Raw genomic sequence first — 16,161 nt, 5'->3', positions numbered from 1 at the left:
GCGGGCCGGAGACTCTCACCTCGACGCGGACACGCGGACTCTGCGGAAAACCGATAAACACGTAAATAGAAGCGAAATAAACGTAGGAAACGAGAAACACGGATGCAGCCGCCGTGGCCGCGGCCCGGGACTCTATTTAAGGAAACTTTGTAACCGCGGGGGGGGGGGCGCGGGGAACCATCGTAACCGTCATGCGTGTGTCATACGTGTGGGACCCGGGAGAGTCCGCACAGAGCGGGGGGAGGGGAACACGATGCCAATAAACGGTTTTCTCGACGTCGGGCCGTGTGGTGGCGACGCGGGGTCTGCGCGGCGGGCGCCGGGCCCACGGGGGCGACGTCACGCACACACGTGACGGACGTATGACGGCGAACACGCCACCCGTGTTCGCACTCGGGACCTCACGCGCGTTGTCGCGGCCTGAGGGGAGCACGCGGTGGGCGGGGCCTCGGGCTGCGAGTGATGTGGGTGGGTGGTGGGCGGGGCTAAGCACGGGAGTGACATCAGTGTGGTGGGCGGAGCTGAGACTGATGTCATGGTCTTGGGCGGGGCCTAGAGTATGAGTGACGCCAGCATGGTGGGCGGGGCCTGGGCCTGTGAGTGACACCAGCCGTGGTGGGCGGAGTCGGATTCTATGTATGACATCACCCCTGGTGGGCGTGGCTCATGATGATGACTGACACCCCAGTAGTGGGTGGAGCCAGGGTCGTGAGTGACATCCTTCTAGCGGGCGGGGCTAGTTGGCCGATGTCACCGCGGTGGGCGGAGTCAGAGTCTATGATTGACGTCGCCCTGGTGGGCGGGGCTTATCGCTGAGCGGCGTGACTGCAGTGGGCGGGGTCTGATCCCGAGTGACGTCCCGCGGGTGGGTGTGGTTTATCAGCGCGGAGGAAGGAAGAGGGGGCGTGCGGCTCAGCGGGCAGCGCGTGTGCCCGGCCGGGGCAGGACCGGGATTCGAGGTCACGCCCAGCCGCGCGGCGACGGTGAGGCCGCCCTGGCGGGAAAAGGGGGAGGGGAAATCACAGCGGCAGCCGACACGGGGACGTCACAGCCAGGAGGCGTCTGTCAGTTCAGTTTCCCAGCCGGGCCCGGGGTTGTCTGTTCAAAACAACAACAACAGAAAAGGGAATCATTCATTCATTTAAAGAAAAAGGAAATCATTCATTCATTTAAAGAAAATGGAATTCATTCATTCATTTAAAAAAAAGGAAATCATTCATTCATTTAAAAAAGGAAATCATTCATTCATTCAAAAAAAAGGAAATCATTCATTCAAAAAATAAAATCATTCATTCATTAAAAAAAAGAAATCATTCATTCATTTAAAAAAGAAATCATTCATTCATTCTTTTTTTAAAAAAAGGAAATCATTCATTTAAAACAATCTGGCCTTGATCCCCCCACTCCTGACTGAGGAAGACGGAGCCGCCGTCTACTCCGTGTCCTGAATGCGATTCCTATCCCGTTGGGACGGACCCGGCCCGACTTACCGCCTCCCCACCAGGTCTCCGGCCGGCAGGAGACTCCAGTGCCCCGTCTGTGTCCACACCCGCAGGTCAGCGGAGGGCGCCAGACGCCATCACAGACGGCTGGGAGCCACCCTGCGGGATTCGAACTCGGGGACGTCGGTTGCCCGTGGTCCAGAAAATATCCCTGCGTCTACGCAGAACTCCAGGGGCGACGATCAGAAACCCGAACTCAGGGGCCGTGGAGGCAGCTCATCGGTTAGAGCACCCACTGCTCTTCCGGAGGCCCCAAGTTCGAATCCCGGCAGCCGCGTGGTGGCTCACAACCGTCTGTGATGAGATCTGGCGCCCTCTGCTGGCCTTCAGCTGTGGACACAGACAGAATACTGTATCCATAATAAATAAATATCTTTTAAAAACAAACAAAAAAAATTATTGTATCCATAATAAATAAATATTTAAAAATAAATAAATAAAAAAAAATAAAAAAGCAACCCAAACCCAGGAGGGATTTTGGCGGGAGAAGTGGCTGACGAGGGGGTGGGGGGAAAATAAAAAATCCCCCACAATCCCGCGTAAACACGCGGGACCCCGCGAGATAAACCGCGAGGTTCGAGGGACGCATGCGGTACCTTCCCCGTGCCTGTCCGCGAACCGGAAGGCCTGCACCAGGCGCAGCGTCTCGTACGCCGACCGCCCCACGGGGAGGTCGCTCAGCGTCCCGGACGGCGTTGGATTTCCCGACCTCGGCGCGTGGCCCGCGTCCTTGATGAAAACCCCGTAGTCCTTGGCGATCCGGCGGCTGAGGTCCGAGAGGAGCGGGATCCGAACCGGCCCCAGGCCTCCTTGTCGGCGCGGGGTGTGGACCCTGCAACACACACAAACCCCACTGGTTGTTATTTTAATTTATTTTTATTTATTTTTCACATACCCCACTTGTTTTTATTTTATTTTTAATTTTTATTTTATTTATTTATTTTGTTTATTTCACATACCCCATTTATTTTCACTAATTTTTTTATTTTTATTTTTACTTATTTTTCACATACCCTATTTTATTTTATTTCATTTTTATTTATTTTTTCACATGCCCCATTTGTTATTTTTTTATTTTACTTTTTTATTATTTTATTTACTTAATTTTTTACATACCGCACTTGTTTTTATTTTATTTTTCATTTTTATTTTATTTATTTTTTCACGTACCCCATTTATTTTTTCTAATTTTTTTATTTTTATTTATTTATTTTTCACATACTCTATTCAATTTTTTACTTTATTTTTATTTATTTTTTCACATACCCCATTTATTATTTTTTTTATTTTACTTTATTTATTATTAATTAATTTTTTTCACATGCCCCCCTTGTTTTTATTTTATTTTTTATTTTATTTATTTATTTTCACATACCCCATTTATTTATTTTTATTTTTTTAAATTTTTTAATTTTAATTTTACATACCCTGTCGTTTACTTTTTTTTAAAAAGAAAATCAACTCCTTCCACACATGAAAGGACGTAAATACAGGTATATACACAGATCCCATTGATTTTATTTTATTTAATTTTTTTATGTATTTATTTTTCACATACCCCATTTATTTATATAATTTTTATTTTACTTTTTTTTTAGCGGACGTGTTTTAATTTTTCCTTCCCACTCCGGATACCCAGAGCCGGACACTGACCAGGCCAGGACCGGAACTCCTCGGTCAGGCAGGCCAGGGCGCTGAGAGGCGAAAAGAGGAAACAAAATGAAAAAAAAAAAAACACGTTTGAGTGAATGAATTATTGATAGATTAAAAAAAAAAAAGACACCTCACGGAGGCGGCAGATAAACGAGTTTTCCCTCCGCTGAAACTCTAAGGCGGTACTTAACTAAATATTCCGAATCTAATTAAATATTCCAAATTTACTTAAATATTCTAAATTTATATTCTAAATTTAAATATTCTGAATTCAACTAAATATTCTAAATCTATTTAAACATTCTAAATATAACTAAATACTCTAAATTTATTCAAATATTCTAAATTTATTCATATGTCCTAAATTTATTTAAATATTCTAAATTCATTTATATTCTAAATTTAAATAAATATTCTAAATCTAATTCTAAATCTTTCCCCCTCCCCACTCGCCGTGACTCACAGGTCGAGCGGGTAGAAGAGGAGAACCAGGTATTTCCAGCGGAAGTCGCCGGCCGGGAGACTAAGGAAGAAAGACAGAATTTTTTTCCAGTTAATATATATATATAAAATTATTATATATAAGTAATAATAGTTATTATTATTTATTTATTTATTTTTTTGGGATTTTTCGAGACAGGGTTTCTCCGTAGCTTTTGGTTCCGGTCCTGGAACTAGCTCTTGTAGACCAGGCTGGTCTCCAACAGAATTATATTTTTATTTTTTTTAAATTTTATTTATTTTTATTTCTTTAGAAATACCAATATCCATTTTTTTTAGAAATTCCAATACACATTTTTTTTAGAAATTCCAATATACAATTTTTTTAGAAATACCAATATCCATTTTTAAAAAATTCCAATATTCTTTTTTTTAGAAATACCAATATCTATTTTCTAAAAAAATTCCAATATCCATTTTTTTAGAAATTCCAATATCCATTTTTTTAGAAATACCAATATCCATTTTTTAAAAAAATTCCAATATCCATTTTTTAAAAAAAATTCCAATATTCTTTTTTTTTAGAAATTCCAATATCCATTTTTTTTAGAAATTCCAATATCCATTTTTTTTAGCAATACCAATATCCATTTTTTTTAGAAATTCCAATATCCATTTTTTTTAGCAATACCAATATCCATTTTTTTTAGCAATTCCAATATCCATTATTTTTAGCAATACCAATATCCATTTTTTTTAGAAATTCCAATATCCATTTTTTTTTAGCAATACCAATATCCATTTTTTTTAGAAATTCCAATATCCATTTTTTTTTAGCAATACCAATATCCATTTTTTTTAGAAATTCCAATATCCATTTTTTTTAGCAATACCAATATCCATTTTTTTTAGCAATTCCAATATCCATTATTTTTAGCAATACCAATATCCATTTTTTTTAGAAATTCCAATATCCATTTTTTTTAGCAATACCAATATCCATTTTTTTTAGAAATTCCAATATCCATTTTTTTTAGCAATACCAATATCCATTTTTTTTAGAAATTCCAATATCCATTTTTTTAGCAATACCAATATCCATTTTTTTTAGAAATTCCAATATCCATTTTTTTTAGCAATACCAATATCCATTTTTTTTAGAAATTCCAATATCCATTTTTTTAGCAATACCAATATCCATTTTTTTTAGAAATTCCAATATCCATTTTTTTAGCAATACCAATATCCATTTTTTTTAGAAATTCCAATATCCATTTTTTTTAGCAATACCAATATCCATTTTTTTTAGCAATTCCAATATCCATTATTTTTAGCAATACCAATATCCATTTTTTTTAGAAATTCCAATATCCATTATTTTTCAGAAAGACCCGAACCCTCCACGTTCTGTCCTGAAATACTCATTTATGCTGCACACGGTGCCCCATCACCGACGGTCGCGCGCCTGCGGGCGGAGGCCGGGACTCGAACTCAGGACCTGGGGAAGAGCGGGCGCCGGGCCGCACCCCCACCTCACTTCCGGGGTGGCCGCACCCCCACCTCACTTCCGGGGTGCATCGCCCCGCAGAGCTCGGGCCCGCGGCACAAATAGCAGCAGCGGTGGCGGCGGCAGCGGGGTCAGCGCCGCCATGACCGAGGGAGCGAGCGCGAAAAAGCGTCCCCGGCCGCCGAGCGGCTAAGGCGAGCGCGAAAAACGGCGCGCTAGGGAGCGCGAGAACCACGGCCTCGCGAGACTCGCGCCGCCATGACCGAGGGAGCGAGCGCAAAAAAGCGTCCCCGGCCTCCAAGCGGCTAAGGCGAGCGCGAAAAACTGCGCGCTAGGGAGCGCGAGAACCAGGGCCTCGCGACACTCGGGCCGCCATGACTGAGGGAGCGAGCGCGAAAAAGCGTCCCCGGCTGCCAAGTGGCTAAAGCGAGCGTGAAAAACGGCGCGCTAGGGAGCGCGAGAACCAGGGCCTCGCGAGACTCGCGCCGCCATGACCGAGGGAGCGAGCGCGAAAAAGCGTCCCCGGCTGCCAAGTGGCTAAAGCGAGCGTGAAAAACGGCGCGCTAGGGAGCGCGAGAACCAGGGCCTCGCGAGACTCGCGCCGCCATGACCGAGGGAGCGAGCGCGAAAAAACGTCCCCGGCCACCAAGCGGCTAAGGCGAGCGCGAAAAACGGCGCGCCAGGGAGCGCGAGAACCACGGCCTCGCGAGACTCGCGCCGCCATGACTGAGGGAGCGAGCGCGAAAAAACGTCCCCAGCCTCCAAGCGGCTAAGGCGAGCGCGAAAAACTGCGCGCTAGGGAGCGCGAGAACCAGGGCCTCGCGACACTCGGGCCGCCATGACTGAGGGAGCGAGCGCGAAAAAGCGTCCCCGGCCGCCGAGCGTCTAAAGCGAGCGCGAAAAACGGAGCGCTAGGGAGCGCACGAACCAGGCCTCGCGAGACTCGCACCGCCATGACCGAGCGAGCGAGCGCGAAAAAGCGTCCCCGGCTGCCAAGTGGCTAAAGCGAGCGTGAAAAACGGCGCGCTAGGGAGCGCGAGAACCAGGGCCTCGCGAGACTCGGGACGCCATGACCGAGGGAGCGAGCGCGAAAAAACGTCCCCGCCCGCCAAGCGGCTAAGGCGAGCGCGAAAAACGGCGCGCGAACCAGGGCGCGGCCTCACGAGACTTGCTCCGCCCCCCCCCCTGAACCCCCCTCCGAGTTTCTGCGCCTGCGTAGTGGCCCAACCGAGCAGAAGAACTGTGTGGTTTACGAACTTATCAAAGGCGCCTTTCAGGGTGGATTACCGTCGATTCATGCACTGTAGCCCAGGCTGGCCCCGAACCCTCGCTGTAGCCCTGGCTGGTCCCGAACCCACGTTGTAGCCCAGGCTGGTCCCCGAACCCACGCTGTAGCCCAGGCTGGCCCCGAACCCACGCTGTAGCCCAGGCTGGTCCCCAAACCCACGCTGTAGCCCAGGCTGGCCCCGAACCCACGCTGTAGCCCAGGCTGGTCCCCGAACCCACGCTGTAGCCCAGGCTGGCCCCGAACCCACGCTGTAGCCCAGGCTGGCCCCGAACCCACGCTGTAGCCCAGGCTGGTCCCCGAACCCACGCTGTAGCCCAGGCTGGCCCCGAACCCACGCTGTAGCCCAGGCTGTCCGGGAACCCACGCTGTAGCCCAGGCTGGCCCCGAACCCACAGACATCCGCCTGACGTCTCATTTTAGTGCGCGCGTTGTCCCCGCATTGCTTGTGACGTAGCCGGAAGTCAGCAGCGAAGGACCTGGAGTCCCAGGGGTGAGGCCAGGACGGTGCTGGGACGGAAACCCTCGTCCTCCCCGGCCCCCCAATTCCATCCCTCATGGAAGAATTCTGAATACGGGCCGTCATGGTGTCGGGTCTCCCTTCCTCTACCCTCGTCTGCTGATCTAAGTGTGTCCCAAGCGATTAAATTTTTCTTAAAAAAAAATTTATTTATGGGGCTGGAGAGATGGCTCAGTGGTTAGAGCGCTGCCTGCCCTTCCAGGGGTCCTGAGTTCGAATCCTGGCAACCACATGGTGGCTCACAACCATCTGTCATGGGGTCTGGTGCCCTCTTCTGGCCTGCAGGCATACATGTAGGGAAAACTGTATATATGTATATGTATGAATAAAACTGTGTGTATATATATATTATATATATATAATTAATAACTAAATTTTTTTTTAAAAAATTATTTAGCCTTTCTCTTCCAGCACGAATTAGAGGGCAAAAAGGCAGTTTGGTGTGTGTTACGGGGAATGTCCTGACTCCAAAGACCCTACGCTGGTTGGTTCCTTTTTCATCTTTTTTTTTTTTTTATTCATTTGCTTTTTATTTTAAATTTTTTTTTTCACTTGACATATCCGTTCCCGTTCCCCCTCCCTCCCCTCCTCCTCCTGTCCCCCCACCTCCCCCGCCGCCCCATCCCCACCCCCTCCTCCTCGCGGATGAAGCCCCCCCATGCCCAGGCCGCCCAACTGTCCCCGTGGCCGGGAGAAGGTTGTACGACCCTCGTCACTACTTTCTTTTTTTAAATTATTCATCTTTATTTTATGTGCACTGGTGTGAAGGTGTCATTGTTTTTTTAAATAATCTATCGATTATTATGGACACAATTTTTTTTTGTTTGTTTTTAAAAGATGTTTGTTTACTATGGATCCAGTGCCCCGTCTGTGTCCACACCCGCAGGCCAGCGGAGGGCGCCAGACCCCGTCACAGACGGCCGGGAGCCACCCTGCGGCTGCCGGGATTCGAACTCGGGACCCCTGGAAGACGAGGCCGCGCCCTCCTTAACCCCTGAGCCGCCTCAGACGCAGTCGGGGAAGCACGGACGAGTTCATTTCCTTTTGCTTTATTGTCTTATGCGGGATTTTGTTTTATGATTGGTTCCTCGGATGCCGGTTTGTTGTCTCACGAGAGGCAAGAGGGTGTGCATGGGGGTCCTGAGTTCAAATCCCGGCAGCCACAGGGTGGCTCACAGCCGTCTGCAGTGAGGTCTGGCGCCCTCTTCTGGCCTGCAGGCACACACGCAGGCAGAACATTGTGCACATAATAAATAAACATTTTAAAAAAATAAATATTAAAAAGCACATAATAAATAAATAAATATTTAAAAAAATAATATTCAAATAAATAAATATTTTAAAAAAAGGAATATAATGCATGGAAAAACGTCTATTTTCAGTAAAAGGAGACACCGCAGCAGGGACTCCGCGCTTCATTGTGCCTCCCCGACTGCGTCTGTGACGTGGAATTTCCTGGTCGTAAACCCCCGGGTCGCACGCGTGGCGCTTCCACCGAACTAAAAATTTTTTTTTCCGCCTTCCGTTTTTTTAGTATTTATTCCACGTTTGTGTCGTTTTTGAGAATTCTATGCACGCGTACGCCGCCGTCGTCGCGCGCGCTTCCCATCTCTTCCCTCCCCACCTCGACTCCTCGTGTTGTGGATTCTTGAATTCTTCCTCTGAAATTGTTGTGTATGCGCGGATATGTGTGCACGCACACTCACACACGCACACACACGCACGCACACGCACGCACACGCACACACACGCGCGCTTGCCGTTTTCCCCCTGTGACTGCACAGCTGCCCAGGCTCTGCCAGAGACGCCGAAACCCTATTTATTTATTTTCTTTAATAACCCGGTGTCTGTGACTGCCTCTCCCTTCCCTGAGATGTCTGACATTCGCTGACTTTTCCACTCCGAGATCTCGAGGTTCGCGCCCTTCGTCGCCGTCGGCCGCCACACGGAAATCCAGCCTCGGTTTTTTTTTTTTTTATTTTATTTAATATTTATTTATTTATCATGTATACAACGTTCTGCCTGTGTCTACGCCCGCAGGCCAGAAGCGGGCGCCAGACCCCATCACAGACGGCTGTGAGCCACCATGTTGTGGATGCCGGGACTTGAACCCAGGACCTCGGGAAGAGCCGGCGATGCTCTAACCACTGAGCCACCTCCCCGGCCCCCGTGTTTTTTTTTTTTTTATTAACCTCGATCCACCCGATGACAGCGAACACGATTTCCCGGCCGCGTTGCTTGCGCCGCGGGGCCCGACCCCCGTCTCCTTCCGTGACTTTAAAGATTCCGCCCCCGACAGCCTCATCGTCTCCGTCATTTTCTTCCCCCCTCCGCCCCCAGTGCCTTTTTTATTCTTTTTTTCTTTTTTTTTCGGGGTCTCGGTGAGACCAAGGCTGAGAGACCCACGCCTGCCGCCGCCGCCGCCGCCGCCCTCACACCGTGGTGATCTGGTCGACCACGCGGGTGCCGTCCACGCCCGCCATTTCCACGCCCTCCCCCTCCTCCCGCTCCTCCCCCTCCCTCCCCCTCCCCCTCCTCCCCTTCTTCTTCGAGGGCGGCAGGAACGTCAGCATCACGGGCAGCACGGCGCAGCAGTGGAACAGCGACACGGACGCCACGAGGAGCAGGCAGCGGAAGAGCGTCGCGGTCAGGTTCGAGGGCGCCGCCGCGAGAGGAAAGAGCCCCGCGCCGAAGCACAGGAAGCTCTGCAGCGCCGCCGCCCCGCGCGCCTCCAGCGCCTGCCGCACCCACTGCGTCCGCGTGCGGCCCCGGCCGGGCACGAAGGCGCAGAGCAGCGGCGCGCAGCTGCCCGCGGCGTGGTTGAGGCCGTAGAGGAGGCCGAGCACGGCCACGCAGTCCAGCCGCACCCCGCACAGCGCCAGGAACCCCACGACGCCGAACTCGACGGACGCCGCCGCCAGCGCCACCCACACGGGCGCCAGCGCCGCGTCGCCCGCCAGCAGCGCCGCCAGCAGCAGCAGCAGCCCCGCGCCCAGGCCCGCGTGCCGCAGAGGCGCCGCCACGGACGCCGCGTACCGGTCCAGGAACACGAAGGACGGGTTGAAGGCGATGAACTTGACCCTCGACGTCACCGAGAGGCGGCGCAGCGTCTGCAGGAGGCCGTAGAGCTCCTCGCGGTCCGCGTCCATCGTCTTGGCCACCAGGAACATCCTCGACGCCACGATGTCCACGTCCTCACCCGCGCCGTCCACGCCGCCACGCGCGTCCGCGCCGTCGGGGCGCGGCGGCGGCGGCGGCGGCGGGCGCTTGGCGAAGATGATGTCCTCCTGGAAGTGCGCGTACCGCGGGGAGCGCAGGAAGGGGCCCCGCAGCAGCTCGGTGAGGTTGCGGCGCGGGAGGTCCGCGGCGGACGCGTTGCGCGCGCGCAGGAAGCCGAGGAAGCCGTCGAGCCACGAGAGGCGCACGAAGCCCGCGGTGAAGCCCAGCACGGCGTCGCGCACGGTGGCGTTCCAGTAGTCGATCGACTCGTAGACGTAGAAGCCGATCACGGGGCTGTAGGCGCTGAAGTAGCGGCGCTGCGCCGCCGCGAACTCGACGGTGCGGGACGACGACGCCACCACCGAGCCCGGGTCCGAGCCCGCGCGCGCCTGCAGGCAGCCCATGAGCGCGAAGGACACGAAGGCCAGGTACAGCAGCACCGCGAACGGCTTCACGTACGTGCTCGTCACCCACGCCGCGTAGCGCTGCATCGCGGAGCCCAGCAACCCGGGACCCTCGACGGCGGCGGCGGCGGCTGCGGCGGCCTCGGCCTCCGTCCCGGCCTCCGTCCCGGCCTCAGCCTCCGCCGCCTCCCCGGCGGCCTCCCCGCAGCACCGCGCGGCGGGCAGCAGGCGTCGGAACCAGGGCGGCTTCCCCGCGGGCCCCGGGTCGCGAGTGCGAAAGACGCTGCCCCGGTCCCGAGTGCGAAAGGCGCCGCCCCGGCTCTCGAGGTGCCCCGCGGCGACGAGGCCCGAGCCGAAGAGGGAGAGCAGGAAGAGGTAGCTGCAGAGGACGGCGACGCAGGCGTCGCAGCAGAAGACGCGGGCGGCCTCGATGTCGGTGAAGGCGCTGGCGCCGATGCCGAAGGTGGCGAGGTGCATGGCGGTGCCGAGGGAGAAGGGCGGCAGGGCGTCCGCGTAGGCCTGCGCCGCGCGCTCCGGCACCGGCTGCTCCGCGCGGGTCCGGCGCCACGAGGAGAGCAGCTCGAAGGCCCCGTGCAGGCCGTGACCTGGAGAGGCGGGGAACGGGGAGAAAAAATAAAAAAATAAAAAAAAGAGAAAAATACAAAAAAAAAAGGTCAGAGGGAAATTTTTGCAGGCGCGGATCTCTGCAAAGATGGCGGCGGGGAGGGGGGGGTCCGGGTCCCCGTGCAACCGGGCTTCGGGGGTCCCACGTCGGGGGTGCAGCGGAATCCGGGCCGGCGAGGGCGCCCCGGGCCTGAGGAAGCTGGGTTGGGTTTCTGCCCGCAGGATTCGCACTGATGGCACCGTGGGGGTGGGGGGGCGGGAGGACGGGAGATCCGGGGCCTCCCCTGAGCCCCTCGTCCGTTTCTGCACCTGGACCCGTCCCGTGGCCCCCCACGGCCCGCAGAGCCGAGCTCCGGTCTCCCCTCGAACCCGGGCTGGCGTTCCTGCCGTGTGCGTGCGTGCGTGTGCGTGGATTTATATAAATCCATGATTTTTGTTGTATCACAAAGAAGCCGAGTCCCACCTAGTTTCATTTCCTCTCCCTTGTGCCCTGTGTGTGTGGCTCCTCCCAGAGTGCTCTGGGGCACAGGGGGGAGGGGGAGGAGGAGGGGGAAGAGGGGGGAGGGGAGGAGGGGGAGGGGAGGGGGAGGGGGAGGGGAGGAGGAGGGGGAAGAGGGGGGAGGGGGAGGAGGAGGGGGAAGAGGGGGGAGAGGAGGAGGGGGAGGGGAGGGGAAGGAGGAGGGGGAAGAGGGGGAGGGGAGGGGGAGGGGAGGGGGAGGAGAGGGGAGGGGGAGGGGAGGGGGAGGAGGGGGAGGAGAGGGGAGGGGGAGGAGAGGGGAGGGGGAGGGGAGGGGGAGGAGGGGGAGGAGGGGGAGGAGAGGGGAGGGGGAGAAGGGTGGGGGGAGGGGGAGGGAAATGGGAAACGGGGAGCAGGAGGAAATTTTACTTAAAACAAAAGAATAAAAAATAAAAAAAAAATTAAAAAAAATTAAAATAAAATAAAAATCCAATAAAATTCCTGGAGGGCTTCGCACCGGAGTTTCCCCCCCTGTTCTGCTGTCCTTGGAGAGAAAGAACCTCGTGACCCCCCCCCCCCCCGACACCCTCCCATCAACAAACAGCAAAAAAAAACAAATAAAAATGAACCCGAGGAGGGGCCCGCACTGACCGAGCACCACGAAGGGGACCCCGAGGCAGGTCGAGTTGTACTTCCCGCCCGCGAGGTGGATGATGCCGGCGGCCGCGAGCGTGGCCAGGCCGAGGCTGAGCAGCGCCAGGAGGCCCAGCCAGGGCTCGGGGCGGCGGCGGAGGCCGCAGCAGCACCCGCGGGGGGCCGAGCACCCGCCCAGCAGGGCGGCGGCGGCGGCGGCCAGCGCGAGGCCCGCGAGCAGGTAGCGGCCCGCGACGCGCGTGCTGCCCTGGAAGTCGTCGGCGAGGGAGGCGGACGTGTAGGGCAGGACGCGCACGTGGTGGCCGTGGGCCGCCTGGAAGCGCCGCACCGCGTCGCAGAAGCTCGACTCCCAGCGCGCGGCCACGGCGTCGTGGAGTTTGTTGACTGACTGCAGATAGTAGGTGAGCTGCACCGCCTCGGCCGACTTGACGCGGTCCTGGCTGTGCACGGTGACGCCGCCCAGCTGGTGCCCGTTGAAGACGGCGCGGCCGTCCTGGAGCCGCGTGACCGGGTAGGTGATGGCGAAGTTGGTGCGGTTGGCCGCGCGGGCTAGCCTCAGCTCCTCCAGGACGTGGATGATGTCGTCCACCACGCAGGTCTTGTCGTGGTTCAGGACGCAGATGTGCGCGAAGGTGTAGTTGAAGCCCGGGCGGGGGACCTGGATGCGGGTCACGGCCGCGTGCAGCTGCGGGGGGGGGGGGGGGGGGGGGGGGGCAGAGAGAGAACGCGGTTAGATTTCATTTTTCTCTTTCTTATTTTTTTAATATTTATTTATTTATTATTATTTTTTTAATATTTATTTATTTATTATTTTTTTCTTATTTTTTTAGTATTTATTTATTTATTTTTCTTATTTTTCTTTTTTTACTATTTATTTATTATGGATACAATATTCTGCCTGCGTGTGCACCTGCAGGCCAGAAGAGGGCTCCAGACCCCATTACAGATGGTTGTGAGCCACCATGTGGATGCCGGGACTTGAACTCAGGACCTCTGGGAGAGCAGGCGACGCTCTAACCACTGAGCCCCCTGCTCCCCACTCGCCCTGTCTCTCTCTCTGTGTCCGTCCGTCCGTCCGTCCGTCCGTGTCCGGGTGGAGCTTGGTGCCCTGTCCCCGTGTTTTCTTTACGCTGCTCAGCGGGACAAAGGGAAGGACGTTCGGAGAGGAGTCCAAAGTGTGCACACACACGCACACGCACACACACGCACACGCACGCACACGCACACACACGCACTCTCTCTCTCTGTCTCACACACACACACACAAAATAGCACGTACAAGCCGGGGCGGAGGTGGCGCACGCCTTTAATCCCAGCACTCGGGAGGCAGAGGCAGGGGGATCTCTGTGAGTTCGAGACCAGCCTGGTCTACAAGAGCTAGTTCCAGGACAGGCACCAAAACCACAGAGAAACCCTGTCTCGAAAAATCAAAAATAAATAAAAAATAATAAAATACAAAAAAATAAAAAAAATGAAATATGAAAATAAAAAAATAAAAACTAAAAAAATAAAAAAAGAAAATATAAAAATAAAAAATAAAATAAATAAAATATAAAAATAAAAAAATAAAAACTAAAAAACTAAAAAAATAAAATAAATAAAATATAAAAATAAAAATTAAAAATAAAAAAATAAAAAAATAAAATATAAAAATAAAAAAATAAAAAATATAAAAATAAAATAAAAAAAATATAAAAATAAAAAAATAAAAAATAAAAGAAAAAGAATTCTCAGCACCGTCTCCGGCCTCCACCCACCCATCACCAGTGGGGCCATGTTTTCACCATCATCATGACGTTTTGAAAAACATGTGTTGCTATGGGTGCAGAGGTCGTGAGTGAACAGACAAACCTGCCGTTCGTCTGGGAACCGCCTGGGAAGCTATAAAAACCGGGACATTTTCCGCTTTGAAGTCACAGTTACGGATTTTTCTGCCGGGGCCTGCGGGGGGCCGAGGACAGGACGAGCCTGGACCCTGCCGGAGACCCCGCGCTTGATCGGGAAAACAAAAGCCCTGCGTATCTTTCGCGTTTTAATGCATTGATAATTAAAAATAATGTTTTATTTTGGGGTATCTGGAATGGATCATCTACCTATCTGTGTATCTACCAGAGAAAAGTAGCCAAGAAAATAATATATATAATACATATATAACCTTATTATATTATACATATATTAATATATAAAATATATATGACCTTATTAAATTATATATATATTAATATATCATATTTATAACCTTATTAAATTATATATATTAATATATCATATATATAACCGGACCGAGATAAACGTGATTTCCAACAGACTTTTCCCTGCTGCTCTCTCAATCCCATTTTGAAAAGTCAAAAAAAAATTTTTTTTTTTTTGGCCACAACACCGTCCACTATGTTTTTTTTCCTTTTTACGTTTTTCTCTCTATTTTTGTTCCTAATTCCTGAAAAAAAAACCACGATGCCTCCAGCGCCCCGTGCAGCCCCTAACGGGTTCCTTCCTGCGGCCCGGCAGCGCCCACCAGAGTCAGGCGCTGCTCGAGCTCGGCCGCTCCCCCAAGTTGAGGAGAGGGAAGGAAAAAAAGGGGAAAAAAAGGGGGGTGTGGGGGTGCTTGTCCCCATCTTCCCATCCCCCTGCCGTAGATCTGCCGAAAACGGGGTTTGCGTTGATCTTTGTCATTATAGGCTGCTGCTGTTTGCTTGTTTTGAACCAGTCAAAAGCAAACGTAAATCACGCAATCGCAAAATGTCTGAGGTGCCCGGTGGCCTGAGAGAAAAAAACAACAAAAAAACCCAATGGAAACATCTTGGTGCGGGGGGGGGGATTCAAGGAGAAACATAATTTGGTAAAAAAAAATAAATAGATAAATAAAAAAATAAAAAATACGGAGCGTTTTCAAGTGGCCACGCGCCGGGACTCACACCGAGCGGCCTCCCTCTGGTTTATCTGATTTTATCTGATTTTATTTGGTTTTGCACCCGCGGCCTCTCCCCTTTCCCGCGTCCGGGCGTCCCTCCTCGGCTTCCCCTGAGACGTATCCATAATAAATAAAATTTTTTTTAAAAAAAAAAAAGAAATTCTGGAAAGTTTTCCTCCGTGTGCATAATAAATAAATATATATATATTTTTAAAAAAATTTAAAAAAATAAAAGAAGAAGTTCTGCGAACTTTTCTGCCCTTTCGCGGCCCCATCCTGGCTCCTCCGCATCCGGCGCTCACGCAAACCCCAAAAAACCAAACCGCACCGCCCCGTTCTCTCTTTTTCCCCCCACAGAAACTTCCGTTTCCGTCCCAAACGGCACTGAAAAACCGGAGTAGCGCGCGCACCGTCTCCCCGCTCCCTCGAACCCAGACCCGGGCACCGCGCTCCGGGAGGCGGAAGATTCGAATCCAGGGCCGGTGTAGCCGGAAGATTCGAATCCAGGGCCGGTGTTTCCGGTCCTCCCCGCCCTCCCCGCGCCTCCCCGACCCCAGGCCCACGGCGACCAAACCGAGCGCGCGGACCGAAGCCGCCGCCGCCGCCGCCCGCCGCCGCCGCCCCAACTGTTGCGGCGGCGGGCACCAAGGCTCGGGGTGGCAGCAGGAGGGGGACCGTGCATCCAGCACCCAGGCTTCGGGTAGCAGGAGGAAGGGGAGACCGTGCATCCAGCACCCAAGCTTGGGGTAGCAGACAGAAGGGACCCTGCGTCCAGCACCCAGGCTTGGGGTACCAGGAGGAGACCGTGCATCCAGCACCCAAGCTTGGGATACCAGGAGGAGGAGGAGGACCGTGCACCCAGCACCCAAGCTTGGGGTAGCAGACAGAAGGGACCCTGCGTCCAGCACCCAGGCTTGGGGTTACCAGGAGGAGGACTGTGCATCCAGCACCCAAGCTTGGGATAGCAGGAGGAAGGGGAGGACC

The 16,161-nt window shown here is 52.5% G+C and overlaps 2 protein-coding genes across 2 annotated transcripts in view; both read right to left on the bottom strand.

The window, feature by feature from the left end:
* Positions 1–76: 76 nt before the first annotated feature.
* Positions 77–5,245, bottom strand: LOC130869241 (cuticle collagen 14-like). Its single transcript, XM_057761246.1, has 4 exons — positions 5,157–5,245; positions 3,619–3,678; positions 2,099–2,334; positions 77–1,098 (listed from the first exon to the last, which is right to left on the bottom strand). Exons 1-4 carry the CDS (start codon positions 5,172–5,174, stop codon positions 1,071–1,073), a joined length of 342 nt encoding a protein of 113 aa, XP_057617229.1. The 5' UTR covers positions 5,175–5,245; the 3' UTR covers positions 77–1,070.
* A 4,095-nt stretch (positions 5,246–9,340) lies between these two features.
* Positions 9,341–16,161, bottom strand: part of LOC130869229 (patched domain-containing protein 1-like) — a 9,135-nt gene continuing 2,314 nt past the window's right edge. Inside the window, exons 3-5 of the mRNA XM_057761226.1 lie at positions 15,588–15,871; positions 12,264–12,951; positions 9,341–11,136 (exon numbers count right to left, since the gene is read on the bottom strand). Coding sequence (XP_057617209.1) covers positions 9,341–11,136; positions 12,264–12,951; positions 15,588–15,871 — 2,768 coding nt within the window. The remainder of the gene's footprint in view (positions 11,137–12,263; positions 12,952–15,587; positions 15,872–16,161) is intronic.

Source organism: Chionomys nivalis, unplaced genomic scaffold, assembly GCF_950005125.1.
Source record: "Chionomys nivalis unplaced genomic scaffold, mChiNiv1.1 scaffold_109, whole genome shotgun sequence".
NCBI classification, from domain to species: Eukaryota; Metazoa; Chordata; class Mammalia; order Rodentia; family Cricetidae; genus Chionomys; species Chionomys nivalis.
Note: the sequence above shows the minus strand (reverse complement) of the source record. Positions and strands in the feature narration are given on the sequence as shown.